General features: G+C 47.2%; 1 protein-coding gene across 6 annotated transcripts in view; it reads left to right on the top strand.

The window, feature by feature from the left end:
• Window positions 1-15,057, top strand: part of Ge-1 (Enhancer of mRNA-decapping protein 4 homolog Ge-1) — a 93,901-nt gene that overhangs the window by 22,669 nt on the left and 56,175 nt on the right. For all 6 annotated transcript variants that reach the window (XM_077685970.1, XM_077685973.1, XM_077685974.1 and 3 more), the window contains exons 3-4: window positions 10,362-10,464; window positions 12,432-12,537. In XM_077685970.1, coding sequence (XP_077542096.1) covers window positions 10,362-10,464; window positions 12,432-12,537 — 209 coding nt within the window. The remainder of the gene's footprint in view (window positions 1-10,361; window positions 10,465-12,431; window positions 12,538-15,057) is intronic.

A 15,057-nucleotide genomic window follows, 5' to 3' on the forward strand; every position in this document is an offset into this window, starting at 1 on the left:
AAATATCGCGCGCACAACGCCGACACGCACGAATCGCGTGCAAACACGCTCCTGTAGTGAGTAAACTTGGGCACCGCGAGTGAGGAGATGCAAGTCCAGAAAGGACTGCGTGGCGGCATGGAGGTTAAACAAAAGCAGGAAAACGTCACGGATTTCGTCACGCGAAAGTAAGAAAAGAAATGACCGAAAACTTGTTTTAGTGCTTAATTTTTTGGTCTGTGTGGTTCACACGAATTTCGGATGATACGAATATTTTTCGCGGTGCCGTGAAACTCATATCATCGATATTTTACTGTAGACAGATGATAATTTACAAAGTGCAGGGGGGAGAAAATAGTATGCAAGGGCAGGAAACGGTGACATAGTTCGGACCGCGCGCCGGCGAACAAGTACAGCAATTTCACGCCGCCTGACGTTGTTTCCGAGCTTAACGAGTAGGGCACGCGTATGATGACGCCCGTCGTAGATTTCACGTAGAGTTCACAAAGGCATAGAATTCACATACGTGGAAATTGAAGGTGAAATGAGCGCATGTGACCTCGCAGGGAATTAACATAGTCTCGGGGTAGGGGGGGGGGACTAATGAGCTACCTTGTAATTAACGGAGGCGTTTTGGGTGCTTGCAGCAAACGTGTCGTGAAAGGGCGAGATTCAGCCTGGTGCTGCATGTTGGTTGCCAGTAATGGCTGCACGTTGCCTTTGTAAACAATAGCACTGCTATTTGTGGCTTGTCGGGGAGGAGCGTGATGTTCAAGTATGCAGTCAAAGCCGTGGCGCTACTGATTTTATTGGTCAATGCTCCCACGATAGCCTTCCAATAGTGCTCGATTTTACATAGTAGCATGTTCGTTGGGACGAGCAATTTTTAGTTTGTTCATAGTAAATCTTCTATTGTGTAAAAATGAGAGCTTGTTTTTTCTTTAATTTTTGTTGTGCGGGCCGCTGCACAAAGTTCAATGCAGACGTTCTTCAGGAGGCTGATAAAAATGGGGACAAAATATCGATCTTCTGGGTTCTTTTAATTTTTTATTATCGTTGAAGCGCATGCTTTTAGCGATTATCTATCATGAATGCAGTACGTGTCTTTGCTTCTATCAACACCTGCTCCGAAAGCTGGTTTTGCTGCTCCGAAATGCATTTTTGCCTGCTCCAAAAGCTGCTCCAAAGCGGCCTAAGCCGGTAGCATCACTGAGTTATGTTTAAGAGTGGTTACCAAACTTTAACCGCGGTTATCGCAAACTGCGGTTTTGGCTGTTACACGCGAAATTTCGAGTGTGTCGACAGCAGTCACTTGGTTGTGAGCGTAACGAAAATAAATTAAGACTTTTAACCTCACGATAAAAAAAACAAAAGAGGAGCAGTGTAGACTTCAGACCTAAACACAACGCACTCGCACATGGCGAAAGAGGGGCTTCCCCAACAGCTTGCAACCGGCTTGGTTTTCTCGGGTCGGCTCGGTGTTGGGAATTTTGGCTTAGCATCACGGTGGATATTTGACCGCCGCTATCTCTACAACTGTGAATTACAATCCATAGCACAATTTTTCACCACACTAACATCCACTTTCTCGCATGTGGAAGTTCTTTTGCGTGATCAGATTGATTTCGAAGAGCAGCGACAAGCTGTTGCTGCTGTGGTCGGGGCCGGTTCGAGCCGCTGCCAGCGCCGTGCGGGCAGGCGCGCCAGCGTGTCTGCAGCACGGTGCACCGTGGTCTGCAGGCACAGCCGATAAGCGCTTCACAATTGCCTGGCTTATCCTTTTTTTTTTTTTTTTTTTTTCCCGGGGGGGGGGGGGGGGGGGGGGGGGATTTACAAATTTAGCACGTCTTTTGTCGTACTTGATCGGGTGGAATCGGTAAACGAGCCGCTGCTCACGGGCAGGCGCGGTGACTGCTAGAGCGACGCAAAAAAACGCAAGCGCCTCTTGGGGGCAGCTTTGGGGCGGACGCTATTTGAGGGCCTTTGTCTCCTCCGAACGCCAAGTGATTTTCTTTCTTTTTTGCCTCCACTGATGCGCCGCCACTCGCGTCAGAACTGACTTGTGCGATTTTGAACACTGCGGCTGCAGAAGCTGTGGTTAGCGTGACTGAACTGAGGTGGCCAAGCCCAGTTTGCATTTACCATGGTTAGCGGGGTAACCGCAGTTTCGTCTCGTGTAACGCAGCAAACTGCAGTTTTATCTAACCACGGTTTGCTTAACCGTGGTTGACTGTGCCCAAGTAACTAGGGTCGGGTAACAGCCCCGCTAAATGCAGTCGCATCATCGCCCTGGAAGCCACTCTCCAGTATGGTTGGACTCCCTTGTGTGCATTTTAAGCTGGGCCCCACTTGCTTTGAATTACAAGTGAAGCCATCTGCCTAGGAAGTACCCTTTCAATTATGTTATTTTGATGCAATCGGTCTCTCTCATGTGTGAAAATGGGTTGTGGTCGCACCACTGCATCTGAAAAAATGTACTTCTCATAATATCAGCGTTTGATTGTGGCACCAATGATATATCAGAGGATGACTTTCACTTCTTGCATTTACACCCCGACAGTAAATAGTCAAATTGGCTTCATTTCTGCGATGGAAAATTCATCCTTGATGCTACTGCGCAGAAACTTGATATCAATTTCCCGTGCTACCTTTGCTTTTGCACCCTGTTCAGGCTTCATTTCTGCACCCTCAACGGTCCCCACTCAATGGGAATGAGTAATCTGTGTTCATTATAACTGTTCAGATGGTTGCAAATTAAGGCGCTTTCAATCTTAATGTAACGAAGGTGGCCTGTCTTAAGCGTCAAAGTTGACCGTCAACAACCTTGTTTTTGCTCAGGTATCTATTACTGTGGTATCCATTTCTCCAATATCCATTACATCTGTCAAAACCTTTTGCATCAAAAATAGTTATAAAGATAACTTACGCTTGAAGCCTAAAGGCACAATCCCACTGGCAACTTGGCACTTCGCACGACATTGCAAAGCGATGAGCTGGCCGTCACCTTGCGACGCCGGAGCCGACCGCTCTCTGACCGAAATCCCTCGTCGCGCAACGACAGTGCCAATCATGGCAGTGGCGATGGCTGACGTAGCTAGAAACAAAACATTTGTTTACATCTGGCATTCCAAATGGTGGTGCTGCATGTCTGGTTTGGCGAGGCGGGCTTGCTGGGTCGACAAGCACTGTTCCATGCATTTTAGTTTGGTCAGTGGCTTCAGCGTACACATGTACGAATCAACGATTAGCGTGGGGCTTATCAGTATGGAGAAATGTGTTTGGATTGCGAGATGGACAGTGGGATAGTAGGCGGACTTGCAGCCTTTTCGTACCTCTATCGGCGAGAAGTAAACGCTGTGGAGTTCAAAGGTACCAGAGCTTCTGCGTCTGTGAAAAGAATCGAACCTTGCGGGCCGGGATACAAGTGTGGCGTGAAAGCAAACGTGTGTATTTTTTTCCGCAATAATGTGTTGAAAAGAGTCTGCTTGAGTTCATTATTTTCGGCTCCTCCCGCAACCCGCAGTGCTTTTGGCACTGTTCCAGGTCAGTAGCATGTGTTCTGGGGTGATTTCCACCTGTTTTGTGTCGCACCCGTGTAGTACATTTTTATTTGGCTGCGAATGGTTGGTTGAAGCACCAAGGAAGTTGTACAGGTCGGGTAACAGCCCCGCTAAATGCAGTCGCATCATCGCTCGTCGCAAGTGCAAACACCTCCTCATTGTGCGGCACGTGTCACGTGACGCACCCGACTCGCAAGTGGGAATGTGCCTTAGGGCAATTCTTAAAGATGTACTGACACGGAAATTTTATGTTGCACTTTTCTTCCTTTTATCGCTGCTTAATGGTCTGGCGAACCCGAAACAGCACTTTAAATACTTCAGCACACGATAATTAATTACAGCGGAATCTGGATGATACAATTCTGGGTGATACGAATTTCAGGATGATAAGAATTTCTGAAAAGTCCCGATGAAATTGCATTGTTAGCAGTGGGAAAAATTTCCGCTGTTCCGAATGGACCTGTGTGGCCCGGCGGATGATACGAACGAGCCGACGAGGGGCCCGACTGCCGAACGAGCAAGTGATGGCTCTCTCTCCCCTCTTTGTCGCTCTTTCTCTAGAAACGGCCGGGCTGTTGTTTTCTGCTTGCTGACACCGCCGCGAAACCCCGCACGCTTCTCGCAGCGTGGCCGGCTGTGGCTGCAAAGTGGCGTGGCCGCTCGAGCGACCGCTCCTAACCGCTCTTTTAAAAATGCCGCTCAAGGCAGACGCTAAATTGCTTGTGCGGTAAAGGAGCTGATTATGCATGCGAAAACGGTACTATAAAACATCATCTACGGCGCTAGTGAAAGCCCCATGAAATATCTGCCGGGGTGCTAAGCCTAACCATCTCCGGCGGAGCCAAGCCGGCTGTCTCAAATGCTCCGCAAGTCATCAGGCTCCTCCATCCTGCCGCGCGCGGCGTGCATCATATTCTGGTTGAGGTAGGAGCTACCGCGGGCGCGAAATCGTCGATAGAGGCGTGAAAATACAGTGCGCGCAAAGCCGAGGTACGCGAATCGCGTGCAAAAACGCACCATGCAGTTCACGCTTGACTTGCGGCGTGTAGCGAGCTTGGGCACCGCGAGTGAGGTGACGAGCACGAAGCGTTACGCGCTCCAGAAAGGACTGCTTTGCGACATGGGGGTAAAAAAATGCAGAAGAAAGTCACGAATTTCTTCAGGCGAAAGTAAGAAAAGAAATAAACGAAAACTTTTTTCAGCGCTACATTTTTTGGTCTGTATTGGTTCATACGAATTTCGGATGATACGAATATTTTTCGCAGTCCCGCGAGTTTCGTATCATCGAGATTTTACTGTACATTGAACGGCCTGAAAATGGTGTTTCAAATTCCCATGCTTTCATCCCAAAAGGCGCATATGACAGAATCCCAGCATGACCTCACCACTTCGTGCAGACGTCAAAACACTGCGGAGGCCGGTGGGGGCGTTGTTTAGACCGCGTCGCCGCTGGAGCTGAACGGCTGAGCTGTGTCAGCCTGCCTGAAGGTGCTAGGCCTACAATTGTGGCAGAAATTCGATGACCGGTTTCAATAAAAGTCCTTATGGCGACTTCTATTGCGATTCCGGGCTATATTATTGGTTCCTTTCCCGTGTGTGGAACTCTATTTTTGCCAACAGTGCCTTTCTGGGCAGCGGTTATGCCTGTAGGGTGATTCCACGGGAGAACGAACATGCGTGTGCACGACCATTTTTTTTTTCATTCTTGTTTTTTTATTATATATGCGCGCAATATGGAAACCCGCGAAGATCAAGTTTGTTTTCTCCTGAGGTGTGTAGTTCGGGAGAAAAAAATGTTTGAATGTGCCCGGAGCGCAGCGGTGGTTCCGGCAACTGAAGATTTTTTCAAGTTTGCGTCTCTGTGTACGTCAAGGAGTACAAGGGGTGTGTATAAAATGTTTCGGGCCATAAACTAGACCAGAATGCTAATCAGTGTAACGCAAAATCAGCGTCCAGCAGCGAACAAAAAATTTAAAAAAAGATCGTGAAATCGGCCCAGACGATAAGTTTGTTACTGTTTTTGACGCCTTCATCTACATTTCTTCTTTTCTGAAAAACTTGTAAGTCAGCCATTTTGTTGGCCATACGTTTCTGAACGCATCAGCAAAATATGGTGTTTGTAGAAAATTTATAAGTACTAAAAAAATTGAATAACTTCGGCTCTTTTTCAGAAATTGCGCAAATTCAAAACTCAATATAAAAAAAAAAACCCATACTCGATTTTCTTCAAAATTGCGGAAACAAGACTCGTTTACTTGGACAACAAAACTGTGGAAAAACATGTTGCATCATTTTGTTCAAAACAAAGTTATAAGGGGCCAAACTTGGGGCTCGCGCGACGCGTCTTGGCGCGCCGTGGCAAGTTCCGGCTGCTGTTGCCGGACGTTGCGCGGGTGTACACGGGCGGTAATTCACATTCAACTGCCACATGCCGGCACGGTCAATCTCTTTCCAATATTCCCAAACGAAAAAAACTGTTCTTCTTCTTCTTCTTCTTCTTCTTCTTCTTCTTCTTCTTCTTCTTCTTCTTCTTCTTCTGCTTTTTTTTTTTTTTTTTTTTTTTTTGCCCGCCTCTGTTTCCCTAATGTGTCTTTAACGAGCTAACCTTCTGCCCGATACCAGCTCAAAAATGCTCCTTTGCAGTGCCAGTGTTTTGCGGGATGCAAAACAAAAAAACTAACGTTCCTCCGATGCGCAGGCAACCGAAACAGATGGTGCACGGGCAGTTACAAGGGAGGGAATGGATTGACCTTCAGACCCTAATCAGTTCCTCACCACGACGGGCGCATTTCCGCTGGCGGTGCATGGTGCGCTGGCGTCAGTACAGGGTTTCCCACCGCCTTCTTTGAGGCAAACATGAGAGAACGACCTTAAAAATAACTAACCAGGCAACAAACACCTGCACCACGGCTTACAGGGCCGTAGGAGGCTTTTCGGAGACGCCACGTGCGCGCGAACCTATTTTGCTGGAATGAGAATCGGGTGTGATCGGGTACCTGGCTGCTTAAACGTGTTACTAAATTCCGGTCTTTTGTCATATTATTGCTGTATATTTATTGTTTAATCACATATCACAAAGGCAAAGCGTACATTACAGGATTACTAGCTATTTTGCTACGCTTGCGTACGAAAATTGCAGGAAGGGGAGGCGTATACTGCCCCGTCCTTTTCTGTCCTTCAACTCACTGGTTGATGGGCTCTCAACGGATGCTTCCCTTTGCTTTACTCTTGCCATATTTTTGTTTGCTTTTGACTCCTCCCCTTAAAAGTTTTTTTTTTTTTTTCCATGGGTGGATGCTTTCGTGTGTGCCTAAGTGTTTGCACGTGCATTTGTGCGCGTGTTTGCTTGTTCGACTACCCGCACACTCTTCTCCTGATAGATGTGGCAGGGGAAGCCTAGCGGATGTTGTTCTGAAAAAAAAAAAAAAAAGTGACCCGTTCACCCACCCACAGTTCATTCCCGTCCAAGTCTTGCACTCACCCCAGCATGAAGTGTGCGTGTGCATTTATTGTGCAAATGCCGACCTGTCTGCTTTGCCCCTGCAAAACGTTACAGGGGTTGCCCGAAGAATGAGCAACTTAAAGGAGCTTTGTCTTTGCACCTCACCATCGACGCAGTGTTTCTTGGGCGAGTGCCAGCAATGCCCAATGACCGACAACCTTACCATGTCCGCTTTGGGCGTTTCGGGCGAAGAAGACGTCACGTACGCTATATGGGAAAATGGTTCTCTGATAAAAAAGAGTGTACCGCCAGCTGCATTCGTGAAGGAGCTAGGCAAATGGCTCACCAAGTGGATTTCCCATTACTATATTAGGCGGACCCAGGCCATTGCCATAAACGAAACGAAAAGATGCGAACGGCGATCAAGCATTGTACTGCACTTCGACTTCGCTGAAAATTGGACAGTTATTCTCCCAAATGAAGTCAAGTTGTACCACTGGCACAAAACACAGGTTTCACTGCTTACGTACAAGTGCCCCTGTGTACAGCTACGTTGTTTACGTTAGTGACGGTGCAGCCAGCCATTTCAATAACAAATATCAGCTGTACGAACGTTCCAGAGCAAACTACACGTCTGCGAAGTGGCTGTTCTTTGCTACCGGACACGGAAAAAACTCGTGCGATGGAGTTGGTGGTATTGTAAAACATCACGCTTCGTTACACAACCTGAGGGCAGGCAGCACCAACGTCATTCGGTCAGCAGCTGAAATGATTGCCGAGTTGCAAAGCAAGCTAAAGAAGGTGACCCTGATTCACGCATCTGCTGCAGGCATCGAAGAGTTTCGCATGGAAAAGCGCGAATAATGGAAGCGTCTGCCACGCATCCGAGGCATCCAGTCCTGGCACGTGTGATCTGTCACGAAGGAATACCCAAACGAACAGCGTTTAGCTGTCAGAACCGCTGAAAGTGAGCCCACTGCCATTTGCCCGTTTTCAGTTTCCTGTGCTTGACTCTATGAGCGCCCGAGGAAGCTGTGGTGCAGATATTATAAAGATTTTACTTGAGTTGTATTCCCACACGTATGCTTTTTGGTGTGTTCCTGACTGTAAATAATTAATCACGGTAGTCTGGCAGCCAATTTCCAAACTTGTGTCTTTTTACTTGAATAAATATTCTTGTGAAGAAAATCTGAAATCCCTTCGGTAATTTACTCGTGCTGTGACCGAAGCGCCATAATAGAAAATTTCGACCACTCCTACCACTTCTACCCGGTATAACAACTGGAAAAACGTTTGCTGTTGTTTCGAATCCTTCTTTCCTTTCTCTATAAGAAGAGTGGCGTTTGCAAAGGAGCGCTTTCGAGCTGGTATCGGCCAGAAAGTTAGCTCGTTAAAGAACACATTAGGGAAACAGAGGCGGGCAAAAAAAAAAAAAGAATCTCCAGAATAGTTTTTTTCGATTGGGAATATTGGAAAGAGATTGACCATGCTGGCATGTGGCAGTGGAATGTGAATTACCGCCCGTGTACACCCGCGCAACGTCCGGCAACAGCGGCCGGAACTTGCCACGGCGCGCCAAGACGCGTCGCGCAAGCCCCCAAGTTTGGCCCCTTATAACTTTGTTCTGAACAAAATGATGCAACATGTTTTTCCACAGTTTTGTTGTCCAAGTAAACGAGTCTTGTTCCCGCAATTTTGAAGAAAATCCAGTATGGGGTTTTTTTTAGATTGAGTTTTGAAGTTGTGCAATTTCTGAAAAAGAGCTGAAGTTATTCAATTTTTTTTAGTACTTATAAATTTTCTACAAACACCATCTTTTGCTGATGCGTTCAGACACGTATGGCCAACAAAATGGCTGACTTACACGTTTTTCAGAAAAGAAGTGTAGATAGGGGGCGTCAAAAAGTAACAAACTATTGTCTGGGCCGATTTCACGATCTTTTTTTAAATTTTTTGTTCGCTGCTGGACGCTGATTTTGCGTTACACTGATTAGCATTCTGGTCTAGTTTATGGCCTGAAACATTTTATACACACCCCTTGTACTCCTTGACGTACACAGAGACGCAAACTTGAAAAAATCTTCAGTTGCCGGAACCACCGCTGCGCTCCGGGCACATTCAAACATTTTTTTCTCCCGAACTACGCACCTCAGGAGAAAACAAACTTGATCTTCGGGGGTTTCCATATTGCGCGCATATATAATAAAAAAACAAGAATGAACAAAAAATGGTCGTGCACACGCATGTTCGTTCTCTCGTGGAATCGCCCTGTAGCTCTGGCTTCGTGCACCCATTTGTGAATGCGCTAGTGCCCAGTCACCGCTCGCAGGGCCGCGCGTGTCAAGTGACGTCACGAGTTTTTGACGAGCGGTGCCCGCGTCACTTCTTTTGGCTAACACGGGATGATGTCTCACTGATGTCCATTTGCTGAATGCCGCTCCGCGTGCTGTTCCGTCGACACGATAAATGAGATCCAATTAAAGTATGTTCTTCGCGTCGCAGGCCACTCATATTTCAACCAGGGTGTTCTGTTGAGTAAAGAAAGTGAACTGTGCAATAATATTAATGCGAAAATTGGTGTCGGTACTCCTGTAAACTTTCTAGTGCTTTCTGGAAGTATTGGAAGTAATGTGCACTTCTCCCTAAATGCCTTTGCCAAATGCCTTTTCAGCTTGTCTCATATTACTGCCGTGAAAACTACCTCAATATGTTAGAAGGGCTGTGGATCTGTGGATCAGAGCTCCTCTACACACATGTGCCGTACGTCATTGTTGAGCCTGTTTTTTTTTTTTTTTTTTCCTTTTTTTTTACCCCTAGAGTGTATTAGTGTGCTCAAAAACGTTTGTGAAATTGCGTGCTGTACAGCTGCCACTGCACTAGCTGCTCAACAGATATTGCCATCTGATGGTTACTGTAGAATCCAGTATGTCCAGAAACCATAAAATATCTGCTATCGAACAGATTTTTTCTGCTTGGCAAAATATATAATATAGTGCGGCATTAGTGAACTGCTCATGCTATAATGAGAGTACCCCGGCTGTGGTGGCTGCTTTTCTGATGGAGGGGAAAAGCAAAAACGCCCGTGTGTTGATATTTCAGCGCACGGCTGAGATCTCCATGTGGTCAAAATTAATCTGGAGACCTCCACTATGGCGCTCCTCATAGTCCAGGTGGAGCTTCTGCGCTAAACCCCATTATCATCATGGTATAAAGAGAATTTTTCGTAGTGATGTACTGTAGAGCCTCATTAATGCATTCTTGGTTATTGCATTGTGGAAGCTCATTCCTGTTAGTTTTTTAGTTCAGCGTAAGTTCGGCATATCCATGCTGTTACTGCTCCTTCGCATTCTCTGCAACTTTGCCTTGTTTGTCTTCCACAGTAGCCTGCTTGACCAGGATGAAGAATTGAGCGTTGCTGTGTGCGGCAAAGTAGTGCAAGTTGTCGTCGGTGGTGCGCGGGAAAACGCCAGCAGCAGCAATCGGGTTTGTTGTCATTTCAACATTCAACAATCTTCATTCCCATGATGTTTCTGAAAATTCTCCAATTTGTACCGGCTCATTGGAATCCTTGGACACTTAAAGGGTGGAAACAAGTTGGCCTGTATCGAGGGATTGCAGTTGCAGTTCCTTAGTAAGACAGAAAATACCAGAAACGTGAAAACAGGGGACGATGCTCTATACGCTTTTGTGTACCACAGTTTGTGATGTCACAAAAGTGAACGACGGAGCTCATTTGAGAAGCATCTATAAATGTTTTACCCGCTGCGGTGGCTCAGTGGCTAAGGCGTTGCGCTGCTGAGCACGAGGTCGCGGGTTCGATTCCCGGCCGCGGCGGCCGCTTTTCTGATGGAGGCGAAAAGCAAAAACGCCCGTGTGTACGAGATTTCGGCGCACGATAAAGATCCCCAGGTGGTCAAAATGAATCCGGAGCCCTCCACTACGGCGCGCCTCATCGCCAGCGTTGCGTTGGCGCGTTAAACCCTACAATCAATCAATCTATAAATGTTTTCCTGAAATATACAGTTTTTAAGTGGTTGAGCACGTGAAATAGACGTAAATCAAAGCTTTCCATGAGCTCATCGTATCTGCATAACACAGACTACAACTTTTATACACTGCGAGGCAGTCTGCTTCCCTCACTATTCAGTCAGCCGTCGTGCTTTCAGTTTCGTTTTGGAAAAGCATATGCAGCTATTCTGGCCACTGTAGCATCGGTGCGTAACTAGCGAAGTCAGCAACCTACGACGGTGACCGCCCGAGCTTCAGCAAGCAATATGCCTGGCAGGAAGCAACTAAGGTCCCTTGATTAGAATCTGCAAAAGGAACAAGATGCACTGTAGGTGGCTAAGCGGACCCGCCTGACCTGAGTAGGAGGAGAACACATATAAAATATTGCTATCGGTAAAGTGCACCGGGTTCGAATTAGAAATCCGAGAAAGTGCACGAGCAATCCGAGAAAGTGCACCGGGTTCGAAGCCAGCATCCTTGGCCAGAGAAACGTTGCCACAGTAGACCTGTGCGCCGTCGCTGCAAGCTGTTTTGCTCGCATCGCTCTGCGCCGCCACCCACATCCCCAGTGTGAGCATGCGGCGGGGATTCATTCCTATTTTGTGATGCAATGGTTACGTCACGAAAAATGGGGGCAATGGGGCTCTGGAAATAGCCCATCGTTGCTCGTCGAACAAGAGCCGAGAGAGCTACAAAAAGTATGATCTTTCAGTTAAAACAAAATTTTATTCACCCTTTAGTGTCCTTTTAATACTCTAGCCTTGTATGTCGTGCATATAGACTTTTCTACCTTCAGATTGTGATTCACAGTTTAATCTAATTGTCTTGACTGCTATTCCAATACAAAACATGCCTAATCTATTTTATGACTTGCCCGTGTGTTCAAGATTTTGGCGCACATTAAAAATCCCCCGGTGGTCAAAATTAATCCGGAGCCCTCCTCTATGGCGCACCTCATTGCCTGTGAAGGAGCGGCTCTTTAAAGCCCAAAATCAATCAATCAAATCAATTTTATGACCTATGCTGGACATTTCCAAAACAAGCTTTGTACATAAAAGCTTTGTACATTTCTGCTAGCCAGTTTGGTAGGGTAGTGACTTCATAGCTGCCAACCAGAGTGTTGCAACTGCATGGTTGGGAACGCCTATTGTCTGCATTTCTGATGGTGGTGATAAAAGAAAATGCCTGACGAAGGCGTCTGTGACACGCAGTCCCAGATTGTGTAGATTTACCCAAAATCCTGTGCTGTGGCGCATCTCGACCAGGCAGTGCTTCAGATAAAAAATAAAAAATCACTGGTAGCATTGCTTTCTTTGTGGCCTTACTCATCTATTCCGTTTGCCATCAACACCTTCTTTAGGAATGGCGTCCTGCACTCTTTAGGTGGGGTGCTCAGTATAATATGGGCAAGTTGTAAAAACTTCTCCTCGGTGTACTTTCAGATGAAGATAAAAAACATTGTCGACTACAGCTGGGGACTCAGCTACAACATCGGCAAGCACATTGCTCTTCACATGTCCAAGACATACCTGGCCTATGCGCTGCGAAGTAAGTTTGCCTTTGCTTGCAGCAAGTGTATAGGGAAGTGTGCTGGGTGGACTGAGATGCCCCTTCCCCAAGAAGAAAAAGTTGGTGGGTGGGGCAGTGGGGCAAGGATTTTTACGGCGTCCTACATGGGGGAAAAGTTCCTGCAAAAATTAGGCACACCTGCCAGGTGGTGGTTACGAGGACGATGTCTCTAACACTTACAGGGGACTTTCTTGCCGTTGATGCTTAATTGCACGCAGCTCGCACATGGTGAGTTGGCACCCATCTCCATTTAGACCACCCCACCGGCATAGAGCAGAGGTTCCCTATGTTGAGCATGGAAGGAGGGCAACTTTAGAGCACTTGCTCTTTGCCCATGTTCTGCAGGAAACAGCAGCTATTTGGTTATGATGCCACGCATAGGTGATAGCAGCTGGATGTTCCCTGCAGAGTGGCTGAGCAATGTTTTGTCCTTGTTGCAGGCTGCAAGTAATGCGATTGGCTCACAGTTTCGCCATTTTCTGTGCCTGTACCCAATTGCTGTTTGCTAGCAGCATGGTTTAGTTGTAAAGCCATCTGATTGGGGGGAAGGCCTTCCGAGAACAACATGCGGCGAAGCTTTTGTTTAGCCGCATGTAATTGTTTTTTTATGACACCATGCCTCCCATAGCTTATGTGGCACCGCTGCAACAAGCTTGGAGCGTTGTATAAATGTATGAAGTTCAGGTACAAGTTACAGTCGAATCTAGCAATAACAAAACTGTCGGGGATAGCCAAAAAAAAAAAAAAACAGGCTTTTGCGAGAATTTGTGGCTGAGGTTTATCGCGCTGCACCCGTGCCGAAGCGTTGTGTGTCGCTGTATAAAAGTGAGATGACAGGGTACGACATCTGAACCTTTCAGTTTATTTCACAAAGCACACCGCGCTTGTCTTGGTTGTGATCATTCCACCTTTTCAAATTGCCACTCAGGCCCTCTTCTAGGTAATCAAATGTTTATTGTCAAGGCTGCAGTCAGTCCACTGTCCTTCCCAGGTGTAATCTCGTGTTCACTTTCCCCATATGTACCTATCGCCCGAATTGACCAGTCCTTGGACTACCAGCCTGTGTACTACCTGTGATGTGAGGCCGGGAACGATCCATTCTTCTCGCGCCCGCCCCCCAAAATCGGTATTTCTGCAACTTTTGTTTTCCATTGCATTGAAGGAGACAAAAGCATACCACAAACATCACGACAATGTTGCACATACACCGTGCCACCACGCCAGAGCACCGGCAAGATGAACGTATGCAAATGCGCACTCGAGCAAAACCAAAGCTTTTCGCAGCACCCCTCAGCTGACAGGACCCTCATAATATAAAAGGAAGGTGGCGCGATAACTCTCAGCAGAATGCCTAGCGCAATCGTCTCAGCAAACGTGGCAAACAGCCGTGTAGCCGTAGGCCGCTCCGTGCTTGTGAATGTTTACGGCCGTGCGTTCGAGCAAAGCCGGTCGTGATTCTAGAGATCCAACTTCAGCAGTCAAACTTGGCTCGCAGCTCGTGAGGGTGCTTCCTGCGCATGCCATCTACCTTTTGCCTCGTTTTCAGTAGCGACAGCGGCAGTACTTCGATGATCTGAGGCTGGGAGCGCAACGCTGGCGAAAAATCTTGGTACGGCCCCTTCGGGGCCACCACTTCTCCTCCACCGGCAGCTTGCCGGGCCCACTAAATGTTACCACAAGTCTCGGGTTGGTGTATGAACTCCCAGGATGCAATGCGCCCGAGGGGAGGAGAATGTGGTGTCTGAGGAGGTTGGCTTGCGAAAGCTGGGACACCTGACGTCATGCTCCCTTTTAAAAAAAGGCTGTGGCTAGCATTCTGTCCAGACGGAACAATATACAAGTGCTAAAGTTCCGTCCAGATAGAACAGAGCGCTGCAGGTTATCCTTCTGTCCAAACGGAATACAACTGAGCGCTTACCGTTCCGTCCAGATGGAGCCGGCGTGAAATTTGTACAGTTCCGTCCAGGCGAAAGCAAAACCGTCCGATTAGACGCTATGCTCAGTCTTCAGATTTGGTGTAGAGGTTGCGCCTGGGATAATTGCACTGATGTACCGAGTTCAATTCCCCCCCGGACATGCTCTTTTTTTTTTTTTCTTTTTGCGTGTTTGTGCCAGCTGTTTTGTAACAGCTAACTTCGCATCCACTTTACAATTGACGCGGTGAGAGCAGTTGGTTCTTATTTTGCTACCGCTCACTGGAACCAAGGCCGACGTATCCATCGCCAGAGTTCCGATGATCTGCAGTTCGTAATGGTGATTACTAGTTAACAGTTATTCTGGCTAGTCAATGAGCGGAAGTGGTTCATTCGGCTGGGTAAATATCAAGAAAGACTGCTCTCGCTGCTTGTTGTGAAGCGGGCGTGGTGGAGCTTGGCGGTTCGTTTGACCGCCAATCATTGACTAATCATTGAGAGTGATTATTAATCTAATGTGAGTCTGGCTAGTCAGTGAGCGGAAGCGGTTTCACCGGTTGGGTAAAAATCAACAAAACTCAAGAAA

Source organism: Haemaphysalis longicornis, unplaced genomic scaffold (assembly GCF_048455015.1).
Source record: "Haemaphysalis longicornis isolate Haplotype H1 unplaced genomic scaffold, Haemaphysalis longicornis Haplotype H1 scaffold_1, whole genome shotgun sequence".
Lineage (NCBI taxonomy): Eukaryota > Metazoa > Arthropoda > Arachnida > Ixodida > Ixodidae > Haemaphysalis > Haemaphysalis longicornis.